Raw genomic sequence first — 22,592 nt, 5'->3', positions numbered from 1 at the left:
ATAAAATGCATTCGCTACACGGCCGCCTCTGAGATAATATTCTAACGGCAATTATTATTATACGAGCCAGCCCTGTATAATGTATAGATAAATCAGCGAGCCGGCCCCCTGTATAAAGTATAGATAAATCAGTGACCGGCCCCTGTATAATATATAGATAAATCAGTGACCGGCCCCCTGTATAATGTATAGTTAAATCAGTGACTGGCCCCCTGTATAATGTATAGAGAAATCAGTGACCGGCCCCCTGTATAATGTATAGTTAAATCAGTGACCGGCCCCCTGTATAATGTATAGATAAATCAGTGACCGGCCCCCTGTATAATGTATAGATAAATCAGTGACCGGCCCCCTGTATAATGTATAGATAAATCATTGACCGGCCCCCTGTATAATGTATAGATAAATCAGCGAGCCGGCCCCTGTATAATGTATAGATAAATCAGCGATCCGGCCCCCTGTATAATGTATAGATAAATCAGCGAGCCGGCTCCCTGTATAATGTATAGATAAATCAGTGACCGGTCCCTGTATAATGTATAGTTAAATCAGTGACCGGCCCCCTGTATAATGTATAGATAAATCAGCGAGCCGGCCCCTGTATAATGTATAGATAAATCAGCGATCCGGCCCCCTGTATAATGTATAGATAAATCAGCGAGCCGGCTCCCTGTATAATGTATAGATAAATCAGTGACCTGCCCCTTGTAAGAAATGAAGGGTGCCTTTAAAATGTGATATTACATTTATTGCATAATGTTTTGGGGACGATTTGGGTTTCTATAAGGTGAGATATCTGGTTTTACAATGTAAGGTAATTTGCATAGTAATGCATTACAAAGGGTTTGGAACAAAGCTTACACCCTGTATAATGTATAGATAAATCAGCGAGCCGGCTCCCTGTATAATGTATAGATAAATCAGTGACCGGCCCCCTGTATAATGTATATATAAATCATTGACCGGCCCCCTGTATAATGTATAGATAAATCAGCGAGCCGGCCCCTGTATAATGTATAGATAAATCAGCGATCCGGCCCCCTGTATAATGTATAGATAAATCAGCGAGCTGGCCCCTGTATAATGTATAGATAAATCAGTGAGAGGTCTTGAGAGTACGTTGTACATTGAACTATATGTTATACAGAGGCGGCTCACACGGGGTTGTTTTTCTGACCCTTCATAACACAGTCTGGCAGGTAAACGGACGCCGCGACTCTCCTGCAAACTCCCTCTTTAGTGAAAAAAAAACTCCTTTTTCAGCTGCCAATTCAATGACATCTAGAGGAGGAGTTGGGGCGGGGTTGGGGTGTGACTGGGGCAGGGTTGGGGTGTGACTGGGCGGGGCTGTCCCATCACCAGAGAGATACCTCTATAGGTAAATAATCGGACTCTAATCACCTTTCAGTGAAGACAATCCCTGGCCGCCCAGTAGATGATCCAGAGACGAACAATGGGGGAAAATCTCTTAGATTTAGGCCAAAGTATCAACAGCCGGCGGACGGTGTCCAGGGTCCGGAGTGAAAGGTGTGAGGGGAAACTGGGGGGACACAAGCTCTTTAAACATAAAAAAACAGCAGGTATTTCACGGGTTGCTATGGTGATAAAGCCACCTTTCAAAATTTGCACCTAAATCACTTGTAGTTATACAAGACAAGAGCGGGGGGCTTTAATACAATGTCGGGGGCTGGGGTCTGCTATTGGCCAAAGCCAGGCAAGGGTTAAAGAAGGAAGCGGATCGCCATGCGCAGGCACGGTAACAGCCCTCGCTCTCTACCCCCCAAGGTCTGTCCCCCGGTCTCTCGTCGTCCTCCAGGCTCCCCCCCCCGCCGCCGCCGGATTGTGACACCTCTTTGGGATTCAAGGTGCTTCTGTTGAGCCTTTCACCTGCCTCGCCACGAATGATTGATTACAGCCACGGCGCGTGTGTCCGGTACTCGCCAACAAATGACTCCGGCCCCAGCGCAGGCCTTGGCGAGATAGAAATCAATATTTCACCATTAAAATCTATCAAAGGAGAGTTAAGGTGCCATCTGTCCCTGCCGCTTCTCCGCGCCGGCTGCACATTAAAGCCGACACTTGTAGTACACGAGTAATCAATATCCAGCGTTTCACAGATCATTTGTGGCCCCTTTTAGCCGTGATAGATGCGGCGGCCGCTGTGATTCATTTTGTCAGCCCATTAACCGAGGCTCAGACCGCTCTCTCCCTCATCTCATTTCCAGGCCTAGTCCTCGCAGGGGGACCGGGGGGCCGGCCAGCGATTCCCGTCGGCGGGAAAACAAACAAACATTCGCCTCATTACAGCGATCGGTAATTCCGTGAGTTTAGATTATGGATATCGTGGGGATGGAGATGGGACCCCCCACGCCAGGGGCCACAGAGGATGGGTCATACATCCACTATATGACCAAGAGCACGTGGCCCGTCCAAATGATTGAGTTCAGGTGTTTTGGCCCCGCATTACTTACAGGTGTATGAAATCAGCCCATAGGCAGCCGTCTCCAGAGACCGACACGGAAAGCTCACCGACTGTAAACGTGGCGCCGTCACAGAATGCCACCTTTGCCACAAGTCAGTTTGTGAGAGGGGCCCTTATCTGTCCCAGCAGGACTGAGCCCCTGGGCACAAATCAAGCTCCATAAAGATATAGTTTGACCACTTTGGGGTAGAGAGACTCGAGTAACTCCGTGTACCCCAGCAGAGCGTTACGGGGCGGCTCCTGGGGACGCGACACAGAAACCCCCGGCCCTTTAACGGGCTCTGCGCGTGACCGCTTACCCCAACAGAGCGTTACGGGGCGGCTCCCGGGGACGCGCTGAACATTGGATTTATATTAATCTCCATTACTTAAACCTGCGCACATACATGAGAGCGGCCCCGGCGCCATTAATCTGAATTAAATATACTGATAATCTATTGTCTGCCACACCACAAGCCGGACCAACGACCCAGGATCTGAAACCCCCTCTAAGGGCAAATAATATACCAGAGATCGGCGATCAATCTTGATCAGGAGACTGTAGGGGTCTGTAGAGAGGAGACTGTAGGGGTCTGTAGAGAGGGGTCTGCAGGAGGAAGCAGGGCAGACTGGAACGTATAGAAGGGGTATAATAGGGTACTAAAGGATAGGCTTCTCAGGGCTGGGGCAGCAGAATAGCGGGGTATTTGGGGAGGGTTTTCAGAGGATAAGACGTGGACCCGTGGCACTGAGGCCGAGGAGCACGTGGGGAAAATAATGTCCATTAAAAACAACCCTTGTCAGGCTGTCCGTAAGGCAAGTTGGAGTAACGTTGGTGGAGATCACCAATTACAAACATCTCTGTCCAGCCATATAGCGCAATAAGAAACCTGCGCAGGAAGATCTGCCCCAGTACTTACCCCACAGGGTACAAGAAAATAACTGCCTTCCAGATGCAGACCCACCGTGGAGACCCTCAGATTATTTTAATGCATTTTATTGGGTAAAACTCATTTCATTCCTTCCCTTTAAAAGGACAGTCATGGCCCCCCAACCGACGCAGCATCGCACCCCATCTTCACTCTCGGGGGGCTTTCAGACCGGCTCGGAGGATGGTTTTATGACTGGGGTTTCAGGCATAAGCGGGGTTCTGGGGCATCAGGAGACCCAGTGGAATTAGGCGTCACTCTTCCTCTAGCACAAGGGGGAGAAGAGTTTCTCCAATCAGGGGCAGGAGGGTAAGATCCTATTTCCCCCCCCCCCCCACAGGACTTGAGGGGGCAAAAGCTTGTCTGGCCAGATTCCTCCACCAGCGATCGGCGCACCGAAGGAGGAGGGAAGCCCCGAATAAACGTGGAGGTCGCACACGCAGCCCACGTCAAGCACAGTTTTGTTCAAAATGCCAAGTAAAACATGAACCCTGTATTCGTAAAATATGGTGGAGTCAGTTTTACCCCTCCAGGGGGCAGATGTCCTCGTGGCCCAACAATTGGGGGCAAATCAGAATAGAATTCACTTGGTCCTTGAAACAGATGAAAGCATTGCTGTACCGCGAGGGGTCCAGTCCCTTGTGACCCGGCTGACCCCAAATTAACTGCTTCTCCAGCACAAAGAGTTAAACATGAAACGCCTTGAACAGGAGAGTCGTGGATCACAGAGCCACGTCCCGGCAGCCACGCGCCGCACACCGCCGAGCAGTCCGTTCTCAGTCCCGATGCGATTTCTCTGCCAACGATTTTCGCTCGTACTGAAAACAGAAAGAGAGATTAAGCCACGAAAAGCAGCTTGTCCCGGACCCCTGAATCTGCCCCAGCATGCCGTGTGATACCACAGCAGTGGGCCACGTTGCATCGTCTCACTTTGAGTCATATTCACTAAACATTCTCATGTAAATAATAATAATAGCAGCGTCTTCGGCCCCCTCCTGTTAGAGACCCCAATCAGATACATGGCGCATTCCAGCAGCCGCCACGTGCCGCCCACAAAGCTGGCAGTGGGCATGCGCTGGCTGATCATTACTACAGAAGATCAGGGGATCCGGGCACTCTGGGCAATCGTTAGCGCAGAACGGCAACAGCCTACAGACCAAACGAGCGATAGCCACGATACCCACCATCTCCAGCTGACGACCGATATTCCCCATCGTGATCCCACCAGCAAAGAATATGCACGGCAGCCAGGATCGCACATACAGGAAGTCCGGAGACGTGTATCTGCGGAAAAAGGAGACACAAAGCTTGACGCGCTGAACAAAATGACACAATGAGGCCACACGTGACATCACACGGGAAAACTTACTGATAAACCCCATTATACACCAGGAGCTGGGACACCAGCGTGGCAAAGACGGCAATCCCTATACCCAGTCCTAACCCGCTCCGCGAGCGATCAAACGTCCACCACAGTCCGATGGATAAAGCCGCCAGCGTAAGAGACAGCTGCATGTTGTTGGCAAAATCAACTTTCTGGGTCAGAGTCAAGGAAAGCGCAACACAAAGAGCCCCCGACACGCCAACCACCGAAAGGGAACCCGTCGGCCAAGACGGAGTCCGCCTTACGGAGGCCAACAGCATACTCAAAAAAAAAAAATACCAAGATAAAAGAAAATAACGCCACAAACTGCCACGGGAAAGGATACAGCGCTGGCGTGATTTATCCCGACAAACACAGCCACGCAGCGCATCACACTCGACCACTCGCGCTTAAATCTGTGCGGCTCTCCCAGGCGTCGGTCGATGCACGGATACAGGAGCCCGATGGCGGCTGTGGAAGGAAACGGGTGAACTGAAACATGGATGTGGAAGCGGCTCCGGCCTGCACGTGTCACGCTTCACAGGTACTAGGGCTTTAAGGGGTTAATACATCTCTATACCCAGGCATATGGGGGGCATTATCTGAGATGCTACGCCCCCCATGGTGGTAACGCTCATGGAGTCTGTCTTACCCGCAGCGCTGCCACAGCACAGTGGCACCCACCACGCGGAGGAGAAGAGGCTGGACAGCACATCCGGGGGGAAGAGGGTGACGTTCCTCTGAACCTGCAGCAGGTTTAACACCAGAGCCAGGAAGACCCCGATGAGGAAGAGGAGAAGCCCCCGGATCACTAAATGCATCTTGTGGCTCCGATGGTGAGATCTGCCCGTCTCGGTCTCTGATGACGCATTATCGCCAACTCCCATCACCTCCAGGTCCCCAGCAAATCAGGCAAGGGGTACGAGGGGCAGCTCTGGGAAGCTGCAAATCAGACACAGTACGTCATGCAATTAGAATAAAACACACACACACACACACACACACACACACACACACACACACACACACACACACACACACACAGGGGGCCCCTGTCACACACAAACACCAGGGGGTCTTATATATATATATATATATATATATATATATACACACACACATATATAGGGGCCCCTGGTACATTATATACATTATATACAGACAGAGGGGCCCCTGGTACATTATATACAGACAGAGGGGCCACTGGTACATTATATACAGACAGAGGGGCCCCTGTCACACACATTATATATATATATTCACGCTACCCTGATCCTCAGTACCCCTACCTGTGGCCCCGAACTCGGTCTCACGACTCAGCACCAGGAAGTATGACGATTCTGGGTTCCAAGCCTCGTTCACACGTTGACCCTGCCCCTTCCTCTTAGGTAATGGGTGACTGACACTGGGAGATGTGAAACACATTGGTGGGAGGAGCCACACAGAGGCGGCGGCCATATTGAGAGGGGAATTTGTGAATTACCCCCAGCTCCGAAATCCCAATTACCACCAACAGGGAGTAACCCCAACAGCCCCCAGCGCCCTTAATGCCCTAATGGGTGAGTTTGTTTTACCCCCAGCATTGCGGAATATAAATCTATAAGTAATACCCGCGGTGTATATAATCCTACCTGCGGCCTAAACAATCCTCTACCCAAAACAAATATTAACCATTTAACACCCTATTAAAGGTTACATTGTGGTGACTCGCTAACGGTTCTAATAGTTGCTATGGAAACCGTAACTTGTCAGGCAGTAAAGATAATCTGAATGAAGTCACCTGTATTCAAGCAGAGATTCCAGCTGTCATAAAGCAGGGAGACAGGTTTATGGGTAAAACCTGGAGATTTAGGGAAATTCCTAAATCCCAAGCACTAAACATATAACGCTTTATATGCAGAGTCTTCAGCTAAAGTTACGCCCCATAAGCGTGAGGACCTCAGAGGTCTCCTCTTCAGGTTGTAAACTTCACTGACACCGGATTGTTAGTGTTTTACCGTCACCTTTTTTAGTTCGGTTTGTTATCCTGGCTGTAAATCCGTGGCCCGTGTTTGTGTCTCGGACTCGGCCCCTGACGGCGAACATAAAATATAAAGAGAAGGGGCCATATGCGGATAAATCGCCCCCCCCCCCCCGGAGGGGGTCTCACCGGAGGGACAGGCGACGTTTCCACCCGACCCGGTCTTTATTTACTATTATTATAATAGCCGTTTCACGGGGTGGGGGCAGCCGTCACGCGGTCCCGTCGCTTGCGCTCTGTCTCAGGATTGCCTCGGTTTTGCTCTGATAGACGGCCCCGAGTGGCCCCCCCGGCTCAGCGACAGTCCATTAAGGGTTGTTTTTCACGCTTTCTAAATGGAATCATTAGTTAGAAGACTGAAGCGGATCGTCGGTCTCGCGGAGAGCGCTCCTTCCCCGATCCATTTCCCGCAGGAAGAGAAATGCTCTCTGCTCCGAGGGGTTAACACAATACGGGGAGAGGTCAGGAGGAGCCGGGCGGCTGGGATTTTTCACCGTCGGCAGCTGCTGTCGGAGAGCGTTTGGCGCTCGGCGGAGGGTCTGTAGCACCAGTGGGTGACGGCGACGCGGTTCACTCGAGGGCCGCCATGTTTGGGGATCGAGTCTCAAAACTGGAGTTTCTTACGCACACAAGGCTTTGCGGTGCATGTTTACCGTGTAACACGCAATATACTGTGCGTGTTAAGAAGTGAACACGTGGTGCGCTCTCGGTGATTAGAGCTCGCACACTCTATACGTGGCTTGTGAGACGCAGGGAGAGATCTAAGGGGAGAACGCGGACATGCGCTGCCCAACGACACGATCACTAGGAAGCGCATTTCACGCGCATGTTTTCAGTGGTTTGGGGTTTGTCCGTCTAGAAACTCTCCATAGGGGTAAATACGTGGATTCGCACGATGCCTCACTTCTTGCTAAATTCCCAAATTTTTAGCCGCAGCCTCTCGGGGTCAGAACGTGCGAATCGGGGTAAATCTGCTCCGCTTTTCCATCACCCCCTAAAAAACTCTTTTTGCCCGTCGGCTGTCGTCGCAGAGTGAATGTTTGCCTTGTCAGCAGAACGCGTCGGGGTAATTACCGCGTGGGGGCAACTTATCTCTCCTTCCTTCTGCACCAGACGTCTCTCCACGGGCTGCGTGCCTCTCGCTAAACGCTCCATCATCCCCGTGATCTGCCGGTGTCATCACCCGAGTATAAATCTCCCATCACCGGCACTTTATTAAACCGGTACATAATCCCCCGCTGACCTCCGGATGCCTTTCATTAACCTTTGACCTGCGTGAGGCGGTCGCCTGACATCGCATTCATCTCTTGTGATTATCGCTGATTTCTGTGACGCTCTAACCAGGTTCAGCGTCCCTGAAAGTCAAACACTCAGCCCCAGAATGGCTGTCAGGGTCCGGCGCCCGCGCGCTCCACAGCCATCGCTCCGTCTAACGTGGTAACGGGTTCGCCTCCAGCTGTCGATCTCCCTGTAAAGTATCTCGCAGTTAAAGCTTTATAGTTATCTTTAGTTATAGCTCTTTCACTAAGAGAGTCATGGATAAATGGAACAGCCTCCCAGCAGAAGTGGTAGAGGTTAATCCATGGGGCAGGCATATGGTTATCCACCAGGGCTGCCCTCAGGTTTTGGGGGGAGGAGGCACATAGGGTTTGTAGGGCAACTTTGTCCTGGCGGGCCGGCAGCTCTGAGAAGCGGAGCGCTGCGCTATTATGTCATTGGCCCGGCGTGTGACGGGTCGGGGGACCGGCTGGACGTCGTTGGCAGTGAAAGGGTCTCGGTTTGCTCCATACACTGAGCTGGCAGATAATTACCTGCCGTTAGCGCCATTAAAACCTGCAGCTGTTTCCATGGCGTTTGTTTCACAAAACACAAGGGTTTGAGGACTCGTCAAACTGTCCACGTTAATGAAATGATTGCGACTGCCGGCCGGCGGATGATAAATCATTTTATAGAATTAGCGCAGCAAGGTTACGGCTGACACGGATTTTCATCTTAATTACGCGCGGGATCAGTTCCATTAATTCCGTTTACTTCGCATGAAAGGGCAGCGATAATCTCCCACCTGTCATCTGGGCCGATTCCAGCACCTCTGTCACCCAATCGCATCGCGCCACGTCCCGGCCACGCTCTGCCGCTAGTAACCATCGTACTGCGCTGCGGAATATGATGGAGCTATATATAAATCGATAAGGACAATTCACTGATAACACCGGTATATATATCTATATTTATATATATATAATGTATAAAATAAAACTCTCCTGTACCCCGTCCTCCTGACCCCCATTTTCACACAAGCGGGTGAACCCTGCAGAGCATCTCTCCTGCAGCGCATCTTCCCTGCGCTGCATCTCTCCTGCAGCGCATCTTCCCTGCAGAGCATCTCTCCTGCAGCGCTGCATCTCTCCTGCAGCGCATCTCCCCTGCAGAGCATCTCTCCTGCGGCGCATCTTCCCTGCAGAGCATCTCTCCTGCAGCGCATCTTCCCTGCAGAGCATCTCTCCTGCAGCGCATCTTCCCTGCAGAGCATCCCCCTGCAGCGCATCTTCCCTGCAGAGCATCTCTCCTGCGGCGCATCTTCCCTGCAGAGCATCTCTCCTGCGGCGCATCTTCCCTGCGGCGCATCTCTCCTGCGGCGCATCTCTCCTGCGGCGCATCTTCCCTGCAGAGCATCTCTCCTGCGGCACATCTTCCCTGCAGAGCATCTCTCCTGCGGCGCATCTTCCCTGCAGAGCATCTCTCCTGCGGCGCATCTTCCCTGCAGAGCATCTCTCCTGCGGCGCATCTTCCCTGCAGAGCATCTTCCCTGCAGAGCATCTCTCCTGCGGCGCATCTTCCCTGCAGAGCATCTTCCCTGCAGAGCATCTCTCCTGCGGCCAGGGGTGACCTGGAGGATAATAAAACAATTTCACAGATTTCATCATACAGGAAGTGATGTAATTGCAGATACGGAATTTGTTTAATGTACAGGATCCTGGTTAATGGTGATCCCCCCCCTTGTGAGGCTGGTCGCGGTGTGTAATTATAAGCACCTCCCCCTTGTGAGGCTGGTCGCGGTGTGTAATTATAAGCACCTCCCCCTTGTGACGCTGGTTGCAGTGTGTAATTATAAGCACCTCCCCCTTGTGACGCTGGTCGCAGTGTGTAATTATAAGCACCTCCCCCTTGTGACGCTGGTCGCAGTGTGTAATTATAAGCACCTCCCCCTTGTGACGCTGGTCGCAGTGTGTAATTATAAGCACCTCCCCCTTGTGACGCTGGTCGCAGTGTGTAATTATAAGCACCTCCCCTTTGTGAGGCTGGTCGTGGTGTGTAATTATAAGCACCTCCTCCTTGTACGGCTAGTTGCCGTGTGTAATTATAAGCACCACCCCCTTTCGAGGCTGGTCACGGTGTGTAATTATAAGCACCTCCCCCTTGTGAGTCTAGTCACCGTGTGTAATTATAAGCACCGCCCACTTCGGAAGGCCAGTGGCTGTCACTATTAGCCCCTCCCCTTCACTCACCAAGTTACGGATTGAGAGAAGTGTCCGCGGATGTGGTTTGCGATGAAGCTGCAGCGTGCGAGATGCAGACAATAAATCTCTTTTGACAGCGAGCTTCGATCTGCGCGCCGTTTAGATGATACGCCGCACTCACTGGCCGTGTAATTAGTTGCCGCGGCCGGCGGGTAACGAGATTCTGCTGTAATTACCGGGATTGATAGATGCGGCTCCGGCGTCTGGCGATTAGTAATTACTCCAAAGCAAAGCGCGCAGGACGAGCCGCACTCCCACCATCCACAGCCGTCCACCGGGGCCGCAGGTAGCCAGAGCGAGGGCCCACGGTACCTAAACAGTGCGTATCCGAGGGCAACAGAAACGGAGCTGCCTTTGGCACAGCAACCGATACCCGAAACATAGATCAAACGCCTTCACTGCACGTGATGGGCCGACCCTGAATAATGTATAGATAAATCAGCGAGCCGGCCCTGTATAATGTATAGATAAATCAGCGAGCCAGCCCTGTATAATGTATAGATAAATCAGCGAGCCGGTCCTGTATAATGTATAGTTAAATCAACGAGCGGGTCCCCTGTATAATGTATAGATAAATCAGCGAGCCGGCCCCCTGTATAATGTATAGCTAAATCAGTAACTGGCCCATGTATAATGTATAGATAAATCAGTGACTGTCCCCTGTGTAATGTATAGATAAATCAGTGACTGGCCCCTGTATAATGTATAGATAAATCAGCGAGCCGGCCCTGTATAATGTATAGATAAATCAGTGAGCCGGCTCCCTGTATAATGTATAGATAAATCAGTGACGGGCCCCCTGTATAATGTATAGATAAATCAGTGACCGGCCCCTGTATAATGTATAGATAAATCAGTGACCGGCCCCTGTATAATGTATAGATAAATCAGCAAGCCGGCCCTGTATAACGTATAGATAAATCAGTGACAGGCCCCTGTATAATGTATAGATCAATCAATGAGCTGGTCCATGTATAATGTACAGATAAATCAGTGACCGGCCCCTGTAAAATGTATAGATAAATCAGCGACCGGCCCCCTGTATAATGTATAGATAAATCAGTGACCGGCCCCCTGTATAATGTATAGATAAATCAGTGACCGGCCCCCTGTATAATGTATAGATAAATCACTGACCGACCCCTGTATAATGTATAGATAAATCCGTGAGCTGGCTGTATGTATGCGGCGTCTCTATCTCTGTATAGTTATCAGGTAACCACTAGGGGGCGACGTAAACGCCTTCTGAGAAATAACTGCAGTGGTCGAGCCGACACCGGAGCGCCACCTACTGGACCGAGCGCTGATTTATCTATACATTATACAGGGGCCGGTCACTGATTTATCTATACATTATACAGGGGCCGGTCACTGATTTATCTATACATTATACAGGGGTCGGTCAGTGATTTATCTATACATTATACAGGGACCCGGTCACTGATTTATCTATACATTATACAGGGGCCGGTCACTGATTTATCTATACATTATACAGGGGCCGGTCACTGATTTATCTATACATTATACAGGGGCCGGTCACTGATTTATCTATACATTATACAGGGGCCGGCTGTATCTTCCCGTCTCTCAGGCCTTTCTTTCTCTGTCGGTCTCTATGGGTCTCTTCTTCCGGTTACTGGTCTTGTGATTCTGCAGGCTCCGCCTCCGTAGTGATGTCACCGGGAGAGGCTAAGTCTGAGTTGGGAAACTGAAGAGAATCCCCCACAGCGATGGCGGGGGACGCACCCCAGGTAACGGGGGCAATAGGGGCAAGTAGGAGAAACCAGAGTGGGGTTAGGAGTAAACAGACAGTGTCAACCAGTTACTACTAGAGAAGGAGCACAACCTGCAGGCGCCCATCTTACCCCCCCATACTAATATCCCTGCCTGATAACACTCCCCCAATACTAATACCCCAGCCTAATAATAGTCCCCCAATACTAATACCCCCGCCTGATAATACTCCCCCAATACTAATACCCCCGCCTGATAATACTCCCCCATACTAATACCCCCGCCTGATAATACTCCCCCAATACTAATACCCCCTCCTGATAATACTCCCCCAATACTAATACCCTCTCCTGATAATACTCCCTAATACTAATAGCCCTGCCTGATAATACTCCCCAATACTTATACCCCGTCTGATAATACTCCCCAATACTTATACCCCGTCTGATAATACTCCCCCACTACTAATACCCCCGCCTGATAATACTCCCCCAGTTCTGTGTATATGATGCCCCCCTGGGTTTCTGGGTGTTCTGTATATATGACGGGTTTCGGGGTGACGCCGCTCTGTTTCCGTGCAGGTGGAGAGCAGAGAGGATGAGGAGCAGAGCATCAAGCTGGCTGAGATCCTGGAGCTTCTGGTGGCCGCTGGGTACTTCAGGGCCCGGATTAAAGGCCTGTCCCCGTTTGACAAGGTGATGTCATAGTTGCCGCTGTGTATGTGTTCAGGTGTCGCCCCACCCCTCCCTCTGTCGTGTCGCCCCACCCCTCCCTCTGTCGTGTCGCCCCCCCTCTGTCGTGTCGCCCCCCCTCTCTCTCTGTCGTGTCGCCCCCCTCTCTCTCTGACGTGTCGCCCCCCTCTCTCTCTGACGTGTCGCCCCCCTCTCTCTCTGACGTGTCGCCCCCCTCTCTCTCTGACGTGTCGCCCCCCTCTCTCTCTGACGTGTCGCCCCCCTCTCTCTCTGACGTGTCGCCCCCCTCTCTCTCTGACGTGTCGCCCCCCTCTCTCTCTGACGTGTCGCCCCCCTCTCTCTCTGACGTGTCGCCCCCCTCTCTCTCTGACGTGTCGCCCCCCTCTCTCTCTGACGTGTCGCCCCCCTCTCTCTCTGACGTTGCCCCCCCTCTCTCTCTGACGTGTCGCCCCCCCCCTCTCTCTGACGTGTCGCCCCCCCTCTCTCTCTCTGACGTGTCGCCCCCCCCTCTCTCTCTGACGTGTCGCCCCCCCCCTCTCTCTGACGTGTCGCCCCCCCCTCTCTCTCTGACGTGTCGCCCCCCCTCTCTCTAACGTGTCGCCCCCCCCTCTCTCTCTGACGTGTCGCCCCCTGCAGGTGGTCGGTGGGATGACGTGGTGTATCACCACCTGTAACTTTGATATAGACGTGGATCTGCTGTTCCAGGAGAACTCGACAATCGGGCAGAAGATGTGAGTAAAGTGCGCCCTGAAGGGGTTAAACCCACAAAAAGTGCCCCCTGATTTGCTAAAAGCCTATAACGGGATTAACACCTTCATCCCTGCTGTCTCCCGGTTTCTGTGGCGGATTTTCCCGTTTTGTCCCCTCAGAGCGTTAACAGAAAAAATCGTGTCCGTTTTGCCTAAAATGAAGTGTCCTCACCGGCTGGAGCCGCACCAGATCCAGGGCCTGGACTTCATCCACGTGTTCCCCGTCGTTCAGGTCGGTCTGTGGCGCCGCCGGGGACCCCAAACGTGGTCCCGCAGCGCTTCCCTCGCTTCTCTCCCCGTCAGAGTGTAGAGTAAGCTCTGATGGCCAGTAACTCCGTGTCTCCTGCCTTTTTCTTTTAGTGGCTCGTGAAACGCGCCATCGAGACGAGGCAAGAAATGGGAGATTATATCCGCTCGTACTCCGTCTCCCAGTTCCAGAAGGAGCACAGCCTGCCCGAGGTAACCGGGAGCGCACGTGGCTGCCACGGAACCGGCTCTCCCCGCTGCTCTCGGTCGTGGTGCCGTCGCTTGCTCCGTGTCACTCGCTGCGTGTCTTTGTGTCTGTAGGATGAAGAGTTTGTGCAACGCAGAGAGAGGGCCCTTCAAACGCTCCACGAGACCTTTGTGAGTAACAGACGCCACGTTCCGATCAGATAGAGACAGTGCTGATTCACGTCCAGCGTCACGTGCGGCCACGGCAGGGACTGCTGTAACGAGACGTCGCGCAGAGAGCTCGTTACCACGGAGACATAGAGCGCGAGCCACGCATGTCGCCATAAAACCCGCTTCTGACCCGTTCGCTTTCTCCTGCGCAGGAAATCTACAAACCACGGCGGAGATACAAGCGGCAGGGAGACGCCGCCGGCCTCACCGATGAGGAGTCCCGTGTCCATTCCACTTTACTGGAGTACGGCAGGTGTGGACATGTAACAGACACGTGTGTGTCACGTGTAAAGTAGTTGAAATGGTGACACATGACGTAGCATTAAGTAATCAATCTGGAAATAGCCGTGTTTTTGTCACGTGATGCCACGTAACATACAGAAAGTGGAGGCAATGTGTAGAGAGGTCTGTGCCGAGAGACGCTGCTTCTCCGCCACGCTCCACGTGCTTGTGGGGCCCCCGGGTTATTCCTGACTCGCTGTATGGAGGCCGCTGGGCATCTGTGTCGCTCCAGATTGTGCAGGGCCCGTGGGCCACCGGTATCCTGGGCCTTGGGGGGGCTGCCGGTTACATGTGATTACTGTTCGTGGATAAGGGGTCTGCGTGTGGGGGGTAGGACAGGGGTCTGCGCGTGGGGGGGCTTTTGGGGTCGGACAGGGGGGGTCCGTGCGCGTGGAGAGGTGGGGGTCGGATAAGGGGCTCCGTGCGTGGGGAGGTGGGGGGTCGGACGTGCACGTGTGTGTGGGGGGGTCCGTGCGCGTGGGGTGGTGGGGATCGGACGTGCGCATGGGGAGGTGGGGGTCGGACCGGGGGGGTCTGTGCGTGGGGAGGTGGGGGGTCCGTGCACGTGGGGTGGTGGGGGGTCGGACAGGGGGGGTCCGTGCGCGTGGGGTGGTGGGGGGTCGGACAGGGGTCTGTTAGGGGTGGCTTTTCTTCTCATAATTCCTGTTTATTCGCTTGTTTAGGAGATACGGTCTCAGCAAACAGAACAAAGCAGAAAAGGTGAGTGTTTTCTATAGGAACCCCTGTGGGGGTCGGTGGTATTTGGGGGGTTCTGTGGGGTACGTGGCCCACATGCTTCCACTCATGCTTTTCCACAGGCAGAAGATCGCAAGGTGTCCGTACCATCAGGACTGGCCGGGAAAGGGAGCTCGCGGGAGGAAGATGATCTGCATGCGCAGGAGGAAGTGAGGCTGATGACACGTAGTCACATGTATTAATCCGTGTCCGCTGCACGTGGCCTGGACACGGTAATGTGTTGGTGATGCGGTTCCCATACTTACTGACGTCTCTCTCTCCCCAGCTAAGGATAAAAACCTTGATGGGTGATATGGCCGCCATGAACACGGAGGAGGTGAGAATGCGTTCCACGCTGCGGTTTTGGGGGCCACGCTGCGGTTTTGGGCTGTTTCACACGTGGCGGTTTGTGTCATTTCAGGTGCGTCTGGCTGCGAGTACCGTGGGGCAGATCGTGGGGCTGCAGTCTGATGAAATTAAACAGATGGTGTCGGAATATGCAGAGAAGGTGAGAGGGTCCCGCTGATGCCCCCCGAGGAGGTTTAGGGGCCCTTCTTTGGCAGCATAGCTAATAAACTCACAGAATCGCATTAGTGGTTAATATGGGTTGGCGTGGCCAGGTTGGGGAGGTCAGGTTAGTTAAGGTTAAAGCGCATCTGTCACATTTATTATAATAAAGCCCCCCTTATGTGCGTCCCACGGGAGCCGCCATCCCACTTCCTGCTCTTGGGGTCTGCAGGATTATTCCTCCCCGTTGTTATCGCTCCCTTATTATTAAGCTGCTGATTGGTTCAGGCAGCCTTTTAGAAGGTGGAGACCTTCAGGAAATGCTGGTTCTGCCACAGGCTGCCACGGATCTCTGCTTCCACCAGGTTATCCAACTCAATATCTCCGGAACGGTTGACGAGGCAAACAAAGAGCGCTGGCCGTAGTGCTGTTTAACCAATTAATGACAACGCATTGCGAGTCTGTGTGTGTACGGGCTTTGTCGTGAAGGGGTTAAGTGAGGGTCTCGGCTGCCCATTATGTTCAGGGTTTCAGAGTTGCTGATCGTTAATCCCGCACCCCCTGCCCCCCCCAGCAGTCGGAGCTGAGCGCAGAGGAACGTCCGGAGAACCTGGGAGCCGCGCAGCATCATCTCCGCAAAGTGACCGCTCTGAAGAAGCAGATTGTGCAGAGAAGCAAGGTTCTAGAGCAGGTACTAGAGCAGTGATGGGCAACCTTTTTGGCGCGGTGTGTCAAAAATCGGCAAAAAATCGAGCATAACTCGCGTGGTGTGTCACTTCGACAAAAAAACATAATTTTGCGCAATTTATAGTTTAAACTACAAAAATGTATAATTGCAATATATAATTGTATTTAATAAACCAAAAAACAAATTATTTAACATACCTGCTTAGTAACTACTTACCTTTCAGGAGTCCTGCGGTGGGGGTGCAAGGCCTCTGTCTCCCAGCTCTGCCACTGTATGGAACAGTATAGAGTGATGGGAGTTATGATGTACTTTAGAGCATAATTAGATCATGAAAAAGACATTGGAAATGGTACAGCATAACACCCATCACTCTCACACACTTACCAATCCACACATATACCAATCCACACCTATACCAATCCACACGCATACCAATCCACACATATACCAATCCACACACATACCAATCCACACACACACCAATCCACACACACACACCAATCCACACACACCAATCCACACACATACCAATCCACACACATACCAATCCACACACATACACCAATCCACACACATACACGAATCCACACACATACACCAATCCACACGCATACCAATCCACACATATATACCAATCCACACACATACCAATCCACACACACACCAATCCACACATACCAATCCACACACATACACCAATCCACACACATACACCAATCCACACACGCATACCAATCCACACGCATACCAATCCACACGCATACACCAATCCACACGCATACACCAATCCACACGCATACACCAATCCACACGCATACACCAATCCACACGCATACACCAATCCACACGCATACACCAATCCACACGCACATACCAATCCACACGCACATACCAATCCACACGCACATACCAATCCACACGCACATACCAATCCACACGCACATACCAATCCACACGCACATACCAATCCACACGCACATACCAATCCACACACCAATCCACACACATACACCAATCCACACACACATACCAATCCACACACACATACCAATCCACACACACATACACCAATCCACACACACATACACCAATCCACACACATACACCAATCCACACACACATACACCAATCCACACACACATACACCAATCCACACACACATACACCAATCCACACACACATACACCAATCCACACACACATACACCAATCCACACACACATACACCAATCCACACACACATACACCAATCCACACACATACACCAATCCACACACATACACCAATCCACACATATACCAATCCACACACATACCAATCCACACACATATACACCAATCCACACACATACCAATCCACACACATACACCAATCCACTCTCTGTATGCTTTCCTACCTTTCCTCTTTTCTCCTTACAGCTCCTTTTCCTGCTCTTCGCTCCTCTTCTTCTTCAGTTCTTCTGTCCTCTCTGTCTTCTTCCGGGTCAGAGGGCACGGACAGCGGTGGGCGCGGCTTCAGTGCTGTGCGCCGGGATCTGACAACAAACCCCGGCGCACAACATCTGTTGCCGCGCGGATCACAAGGGAGCGGTATCGGAGGTCTTTAACAGACCTCCGGCTCCCTTGAGTGATTTTAAGCCGGGTTCAAGGGAGATCCTTCAACCGGCTTAAAATCACTCAAGGGAGCCGGTGGTCTGTTAAAGACCTCCGATACCGCTCCCTTGCGAGCCTGCTCCTCCAGCGGCGGACATTACTGTCCGTCTCTGGAGGGGTGCCGGGTGCCGGCAAGTTGGCACCCCCCTGATGAGCGGCACCCGGTGCGGACCGCCCCCCTCCCTCCCTCCTCCAGCACAGATTCTTTCATCCTCGGCGGCCGTGCAGGAGCCGAGGATGAATCGCAGGAAATCCTGCGTGTGTCACCACAAATGGCTACGCGTGTCAGCACTGACACGCGTGTCATAGGTTCGCCATCACTGTACTAGAGCATGTGGCTCTCGAATGCTGACCCCATGTTGCCCAGGTGCTGATCAAACAGAGCGACGCACGGGGTCATGGAGAGAATCGATAACGTTAAAAGTCATGCAGTTACCATGGAAACGAATTGCTGCCCAGCGGGGTCGGTACTCTGGTGTCTGACAGTTTAGCGTCTCTCGCTCTGACGGCCGGCGTTTGAGTCGCTGAAATCCGGTGTCTTTTTCCCTCTCAGATCAAAGTAAAATATTCGGATCTCCAGGCCGCCTGCAGTGAAGCAAAGAAGCAGCTGGCGGAGGTAAGAGGGAGAAGCGCCTGCCTCCGCCCCCCCGCTTCACTAAACTCCAACCCCCCTCCCCCCGGGGCACTTTGTCCTCGCGCCACTTCCTGACCCCACGAGATACCCCGAAACATCGACGTGATGATTTTATTATAACCTTTATCGCGGTTTCTGCCTCTCAGGTCGCCGCTTACAGAGAGAACCTCGATCAGGAACTTTCAGCCCTGGAGAGAGAGGAGTCCGAGGCGGACCCCAGGTGCGCAGCTTCTGATTATTATTATATTATTATTAGAATTATTATATATTATTATTAATATAAAGAATCTGCCGGTTTCTGAGCCGCGGGGAGACTGAATAAGAGCGCAGTGCCCCCCCCTCCCGGGACCTATGCGTCAATATATTCACTCAATATGTATAGAGATGCCTCCCCCCTCTCCTCCCCTGATGCCCCTCTCTCCTCCCCTGATGCCCCTCTTTTCTAGGAGGTGAGAATGTTTGCCGGGTATGAGGGGATCGCAGGGTTCTACAGCCCTAAAAGCCCCGATAATGTGTATAGAAACAGCAGGAAGCGGCTTTATACATTAAACGGGGTAAACAAACCCCATTATTCTCCTAAATGCCCCGCCCAGCTACATAAATAACCCCGCCCCAGTCCCTTCTCCCGGGGCTATTAGATGTGGCTATTGGGTTCGGCAGTCTGGAGATGAAGTCGCCGTTTCCTCCGGTCGTAAACCCCTCGCCCCTTTTTCTCTCTCAGCGTCCTGCAGAACCTGCGCGATTTGGTGGCCATGAATGAAACGCTGAAGCTCCAGGAGCAGCAGTTCCGCTCCCACTGCCGGGTGAGTCGATGAGCCGGTCTGCACGTAGCCCCCCGGCTGTCGCCTGCATATTATGTGTGTGTGGTACTGAGGGCCGCAGGCCCCTGTCAGAAGGAAACTGAGGGCAATGGCCTGTAATGCCATGCCCTGTCCGAGTGGGCCGGGAGTTCTGATTCTCGATCAGGCGAGGTTCTGGGGTCTTTGGCCGGTCTGTCTCTGCCATGAACTCGGGGAGACCGTCTGATTATATGTTCCGGGTAATTGGGGCCTTTTATTTATTTGATTTGCCCCAGGAGGAGATGTCTCGGCTGCAGCAGAATATTGAAAATTTGAAATCAGAAACTGCAGAAAACGAGGAAGAAAAGGTAATATTCACCAAACTTGGCACAAAAATATCGCGTTAGGTGAGGGTTTCGGCGTTTAATGCGACGCTCGACGTGGTTAACGGGTGAAGCGTCTGTCCGTCCGTCCATAGTTTTTGCCTTTATTTACCCCACCGGGTCTTCTGCCCATATGCACTCCCTGCTCTGGGTCTTCTCTCTCTTTTGAACGTCTCGCTCTGTCTCTCTGTCTCGGTCGGTTCTGGATAATATCCCTGTTGTAATTGTGATAAATTAGCGTTTGTGTTCCAATAGCTTCCCGTGAGGAACGAGCAGCGCGATGTCACATTTGTAGGATTCGATCAGGCTGTGATAACGTCAGTGCTGGCCTCTGCGGCCCCCCTTTTGGCCCCCGCAAACAGTTTACCGATTCTCTGCCTGTTTCAGGAGCGCTCGCTGGTGCTGGAGCAGCAACACAAGTCGGAACGAGATAAACTGCAGAAAATCCGCCTCCTGCTGGTGAGTTGCCGGCCCCTGGGGGCCCATTGCAGACGGGGCCTGTGCGCTGGCCTCTCTAGTACTCTGTGCTGTACGGACAGTTGGTATGTGGAGATTTACGAGGACGGTATCACCAGCTCATATATTTCAGGCTCGGAGGAACCGAGAGATCGCCGTCCTGCAGAGGAAAATCGACGAAGTTCCGAGCCGCGCCGAGCTGACCCAATACCAGAAGAGGTTCATAGAGCTGTATGGACAAGGTACCGCTATCCGGGGCCACACAGTTTAGCGGATCGTGCCCGAAGCGATGGGGTATCTGGCTTGGTCCCGGCGGAGGGGCTCATGACTTTTCTCTCCCCCTCAGTGTCCGCGACCCACAAAGAGACGAAGCAATTCTTCACTCTGTACAACACGCTGGACGATAAGAAAGTGTATTTGGAGAAGGAGGTGAGAAGCGGATGCATGCGGGGTCAGAAATGTAATACCCCAGGGAGGGGCAGAATGGGAGGGGCCCATGGGGACATCACTAGGTTCAGGGGTGCAAGACGGCAGATTGTTTGGGTTGAAAGGCGCATCAGCTGTAAAGGAGTATTTGGGGATCCTGGGGGTATTTGATTAGACTGCCTCTTAGCGATAGGAGTTGGTGTGATGGAAGCGGTTAGGGGCCGTGGTGTTGGGGGATATTTGTGGCTCTTATCGTCTGTCTCCCTCACCTGCCCTTATTTCTCTTTTTTTAGGTGAATTTACTAAATTCGATTCACGACAATTTCCAGCAGTGAGTAATCCGGGTGATAACATCAGCTTTCCTAACACTACGGAAACGTGGCAGAAACGGGTCCTTTTACAGAATACGCTTTATGAAAATGCCCCAAAACTACATCAATGTATGATGTGACTTACTGAATAACATACGGGGCAAACGTTAATTTCAGCCATACAGTATCATTACCAGAATCTGCCCCATTACCCCACCTCAGAAAGGCCGGTTGTTATTATCTGCCCTACGCACCCCACACGAATGTCCTCGTGCCCCCAATTCCTGTGTAACCGGCAGCCGCCGTGTGTCGTTTCAGGGCCATGTCGTCCTCCGGCACTCGGGAGCAATTCCTCAGGCAGATGGAGCAGATCGTGGACGGGATCCGGCAGAACAGGAATAAGGTGCGGCTCCTGGTGTGACCGGCTCCGGGGTCTTATTCATGGAATGAGCTTGTGGCCTGATTACGGGGTTTGTTGGCACATTTGGGAACCTCTCACGGGTTAACCCTGAGTCGCTGGGGCAGGTGTGGGGCATTTAGCTACGACCATTCCGTGTAATGCACTCTGGGGCTAGTCCGGCCCACCACATGGCTAGCCACGCCCCACCCTTCTGCAAGGCACTTGCCTGAGAAGAGGGCGGCAGCCTGTTCTGGGAGGTTCCCGTGTTTTCATTGGTCTCTAAGCAGTTATCGGTTTCTTTCTCCAGATGGAGAAGAAGAAGCAGGAGAATAAGATGAGGAGAGACCAGCTGAACGACGAGTATCTGGAGCTGCTGGAGAAGCAGAGACTCTACTTCAAAACGGTCAAAGAATTTAAAGAGGTAAGAATGTTACCTTTCTTGGCCACACCCACACCACTGGGTGTTACTTGTTTTGGCCATACCCCTAGGAAGTTGCTTGGGCACGCCTTCTGCTGACCCCGTTCAGAGATGATTTGCCCCGAGCGGTGGAGTGATGGATTTTCTCACCTATACCCCTTTTTATTTTGCAGGAATGCAGGAAAAACGAGACTCTTCTCACCAAACTGAGAGAGCGAAACGCGTAACGCTGTCTACTAACCGGATCATGTGACGGGCGCTCACCCAGCAGAGACTAACCAGCCAAGTCTGTCTCCTGAATGGATATAGAGGGGCCCTGGTCCATTTTACATGACACATTACCGCTGCGGTTTCTTAGTATGTGAAAGGATTGCAGTAACGGGCTGGAATTTTTGATTGCAAAATAAAATTAGGAATAATTTTATTGAAATGATCGGATGGAGTTAGTATTGGGGCAACAGCTGCAAAGATGTGCCTCTTTCGGAGTCTCCAGCCACGGAACAGATTTGTGCGGGCGGAGGCTCTGGCAGGGTTTGAGTGCATGCTCAGGGTTGGGGAGTGCATGTGCGAGAGACGCTGATTTTCTTTTGCAGACAGCGCTTTGTTCACGTTTTAGTCCCACGCCCCTGGTTTGTAGCTTTTAGGGGTGATGACCAGACTGTTACATTTCCTGCAGTGGATAAAGTATGTGGGGCGTGAGTAACAAGGGGTTAATTCTCACTATAGGTTTATTAACCCTCACTTCACTATTCAGTAGTACAGTGAGCACATCTGGAAATTCTTAATTACC

General features: G+C 52.1%; 2 protein-coding genes across 3 annotated transcripts; one reads left to right on the top strand and one right to left on the bottom strand.

Annotated features, from left to right (window-relative positions):
- Nucleotides 1–3,442: 3,442 nt before the first annotated feature.
- On the bottom strand, nt 3,443–6,110 carry INSIG2 (insulin induced gene 2). The gene is made up of 6 exons (XM_053470926.1): nt 6,043–6,110; nt 5,406–5,695; nt 5,100–5,224; nt 4,760–4,926; nt 4,575–4,674; nt 3,443–4,208 (listed from the first exon to the last, which is right to left on the bottom strand). Exons 2-6 carry the CDS (start codon nt 5,638–5,640, stop codon nt 4,167–4,169), a joined length of 669 nt encoding a protein of 222 aa, XP_053326901.1. The 5' UTR covers nt 5,641–5,695; nt 6,043–6,110; the 3' UTR covers nt 3,443–4,166.
- A 5,807-nt stretch (nt 6,111–11,917) lies between these two features.
- Nucleotides 11,918–22,226, top strand: CCDC93 (coiled-coil domain containing 93). 2 transcript variants are annotated; one of them, XM_053471934.1, is made up of 23 exons: nt 11,918–12,045; nt 12,610–12,723; nt 13,357–13,451; nt 13,590–13,701; nt 13,830–13,928; nt 14,037–14,093; nt 14,285–14,385; nt 15,098–15,134; nt 15,233–15,319; nt 15,436–15,486; nt 15,571–15,657; nt 16,234–16,347; nt 18,549–18,611; nt 18,776–18,849; nt 19,351–19,432; nt 19,705–19,776; nt 20,179–20,250; nt 20,381–20,489; nt 20,594–20,676; nt 20,967–21,004; nt 21,303–21,387; nt 21,692–21,805; nt 21,976–22,226. In XM_053471934.1, the coding sequence occupies exons 1-23, from the start codon at nt 12,025–12,027 to the stop codon at nt 22,027–22,029; spliced, it is 1,821 nt and encodes a 606-aa protein (XP_053327909.1). In that variant the 5' UTR covers nt 11,918–12,024; the 3' UTR covers nt 22,030–22,226. The 2 variants fall into 2 exon arrangements, with proteins under 2 accessions (XP_053327909.1, XP_053327908.1); XM_053471933.1 differs by having other exon boundaries at nt 16,231–16,347.
- The last annotated feature ends 366 nt before the right edge of the window (nt 22,227–22,592 follow it).

This window comes from Spea bombifrons, chromosome 7 (genome assembly GCF_027358695.1).
Source record: "Spea bombifrons isolate aSpeBom1 chromosome 7, aSpeBom1.2.pri, whole genome shotgun sequence".
In the NCBI taxonomy this organism is placed as follows: Eukaryota; Metazoa; Chordata; class Amphibia; order Anura; family Pelobatidae; genus Spea; species Spea bombifrons.
This window is presented reverse-complemented; position numbering and strand designations above follow the sequence as displayed.

What these genes read in the sequence shown, in the direction of transcription:
- INSIG2 (XM_053470926.1), bottom strand. Translation starts at nt 5,640, where the DNA reads ATGGGAGTTGGCGATAATGCGTCATCAGAGACCGAGACGGGCAGATCT. An exon ending in GTGTATAATGGGGTTTATCA is followed by an intron (nt 4,675 to 4,759) that starts GTAAGTTTTCCC and finishes CTTTTTCCGCAG; the next exon opens with ATACACGTCTCCGGACTTCC. An exon ending in TCGGTCGTCAGCTGGAGATG is followed by an intron (nt 4,209 to 4,574) that starts GTGGGTATCGTG and finishes TTCTGTTTTCAG; the next exon opens with TACGAGCGAAAATCGTTGGC.
- CCDC93 (XM_053471933.1), top strand. Translation starts at nt 12,025, where the DNA reads ATGGCGGGGGACGCACCCCAG. An exon ending in GAAGCAAGGTTCTAGAGCAG is followed by an intron (nt 16,348 to 18,548) that starts GTACTAGAGCAG and finishes TTTCCCTCTCAG; the next exon opens with ATCAAAGTAAAATATTCGGA. An exon ending in CAGAAAACGAGGAAGAAAAG is followed by an intron (nt 19,777 to 20,178) that starts GTAATATTCACC and finishes TGCCTGTTTCAG; the next exon opens with GAGCGCTCGCTGGTGCTGGA.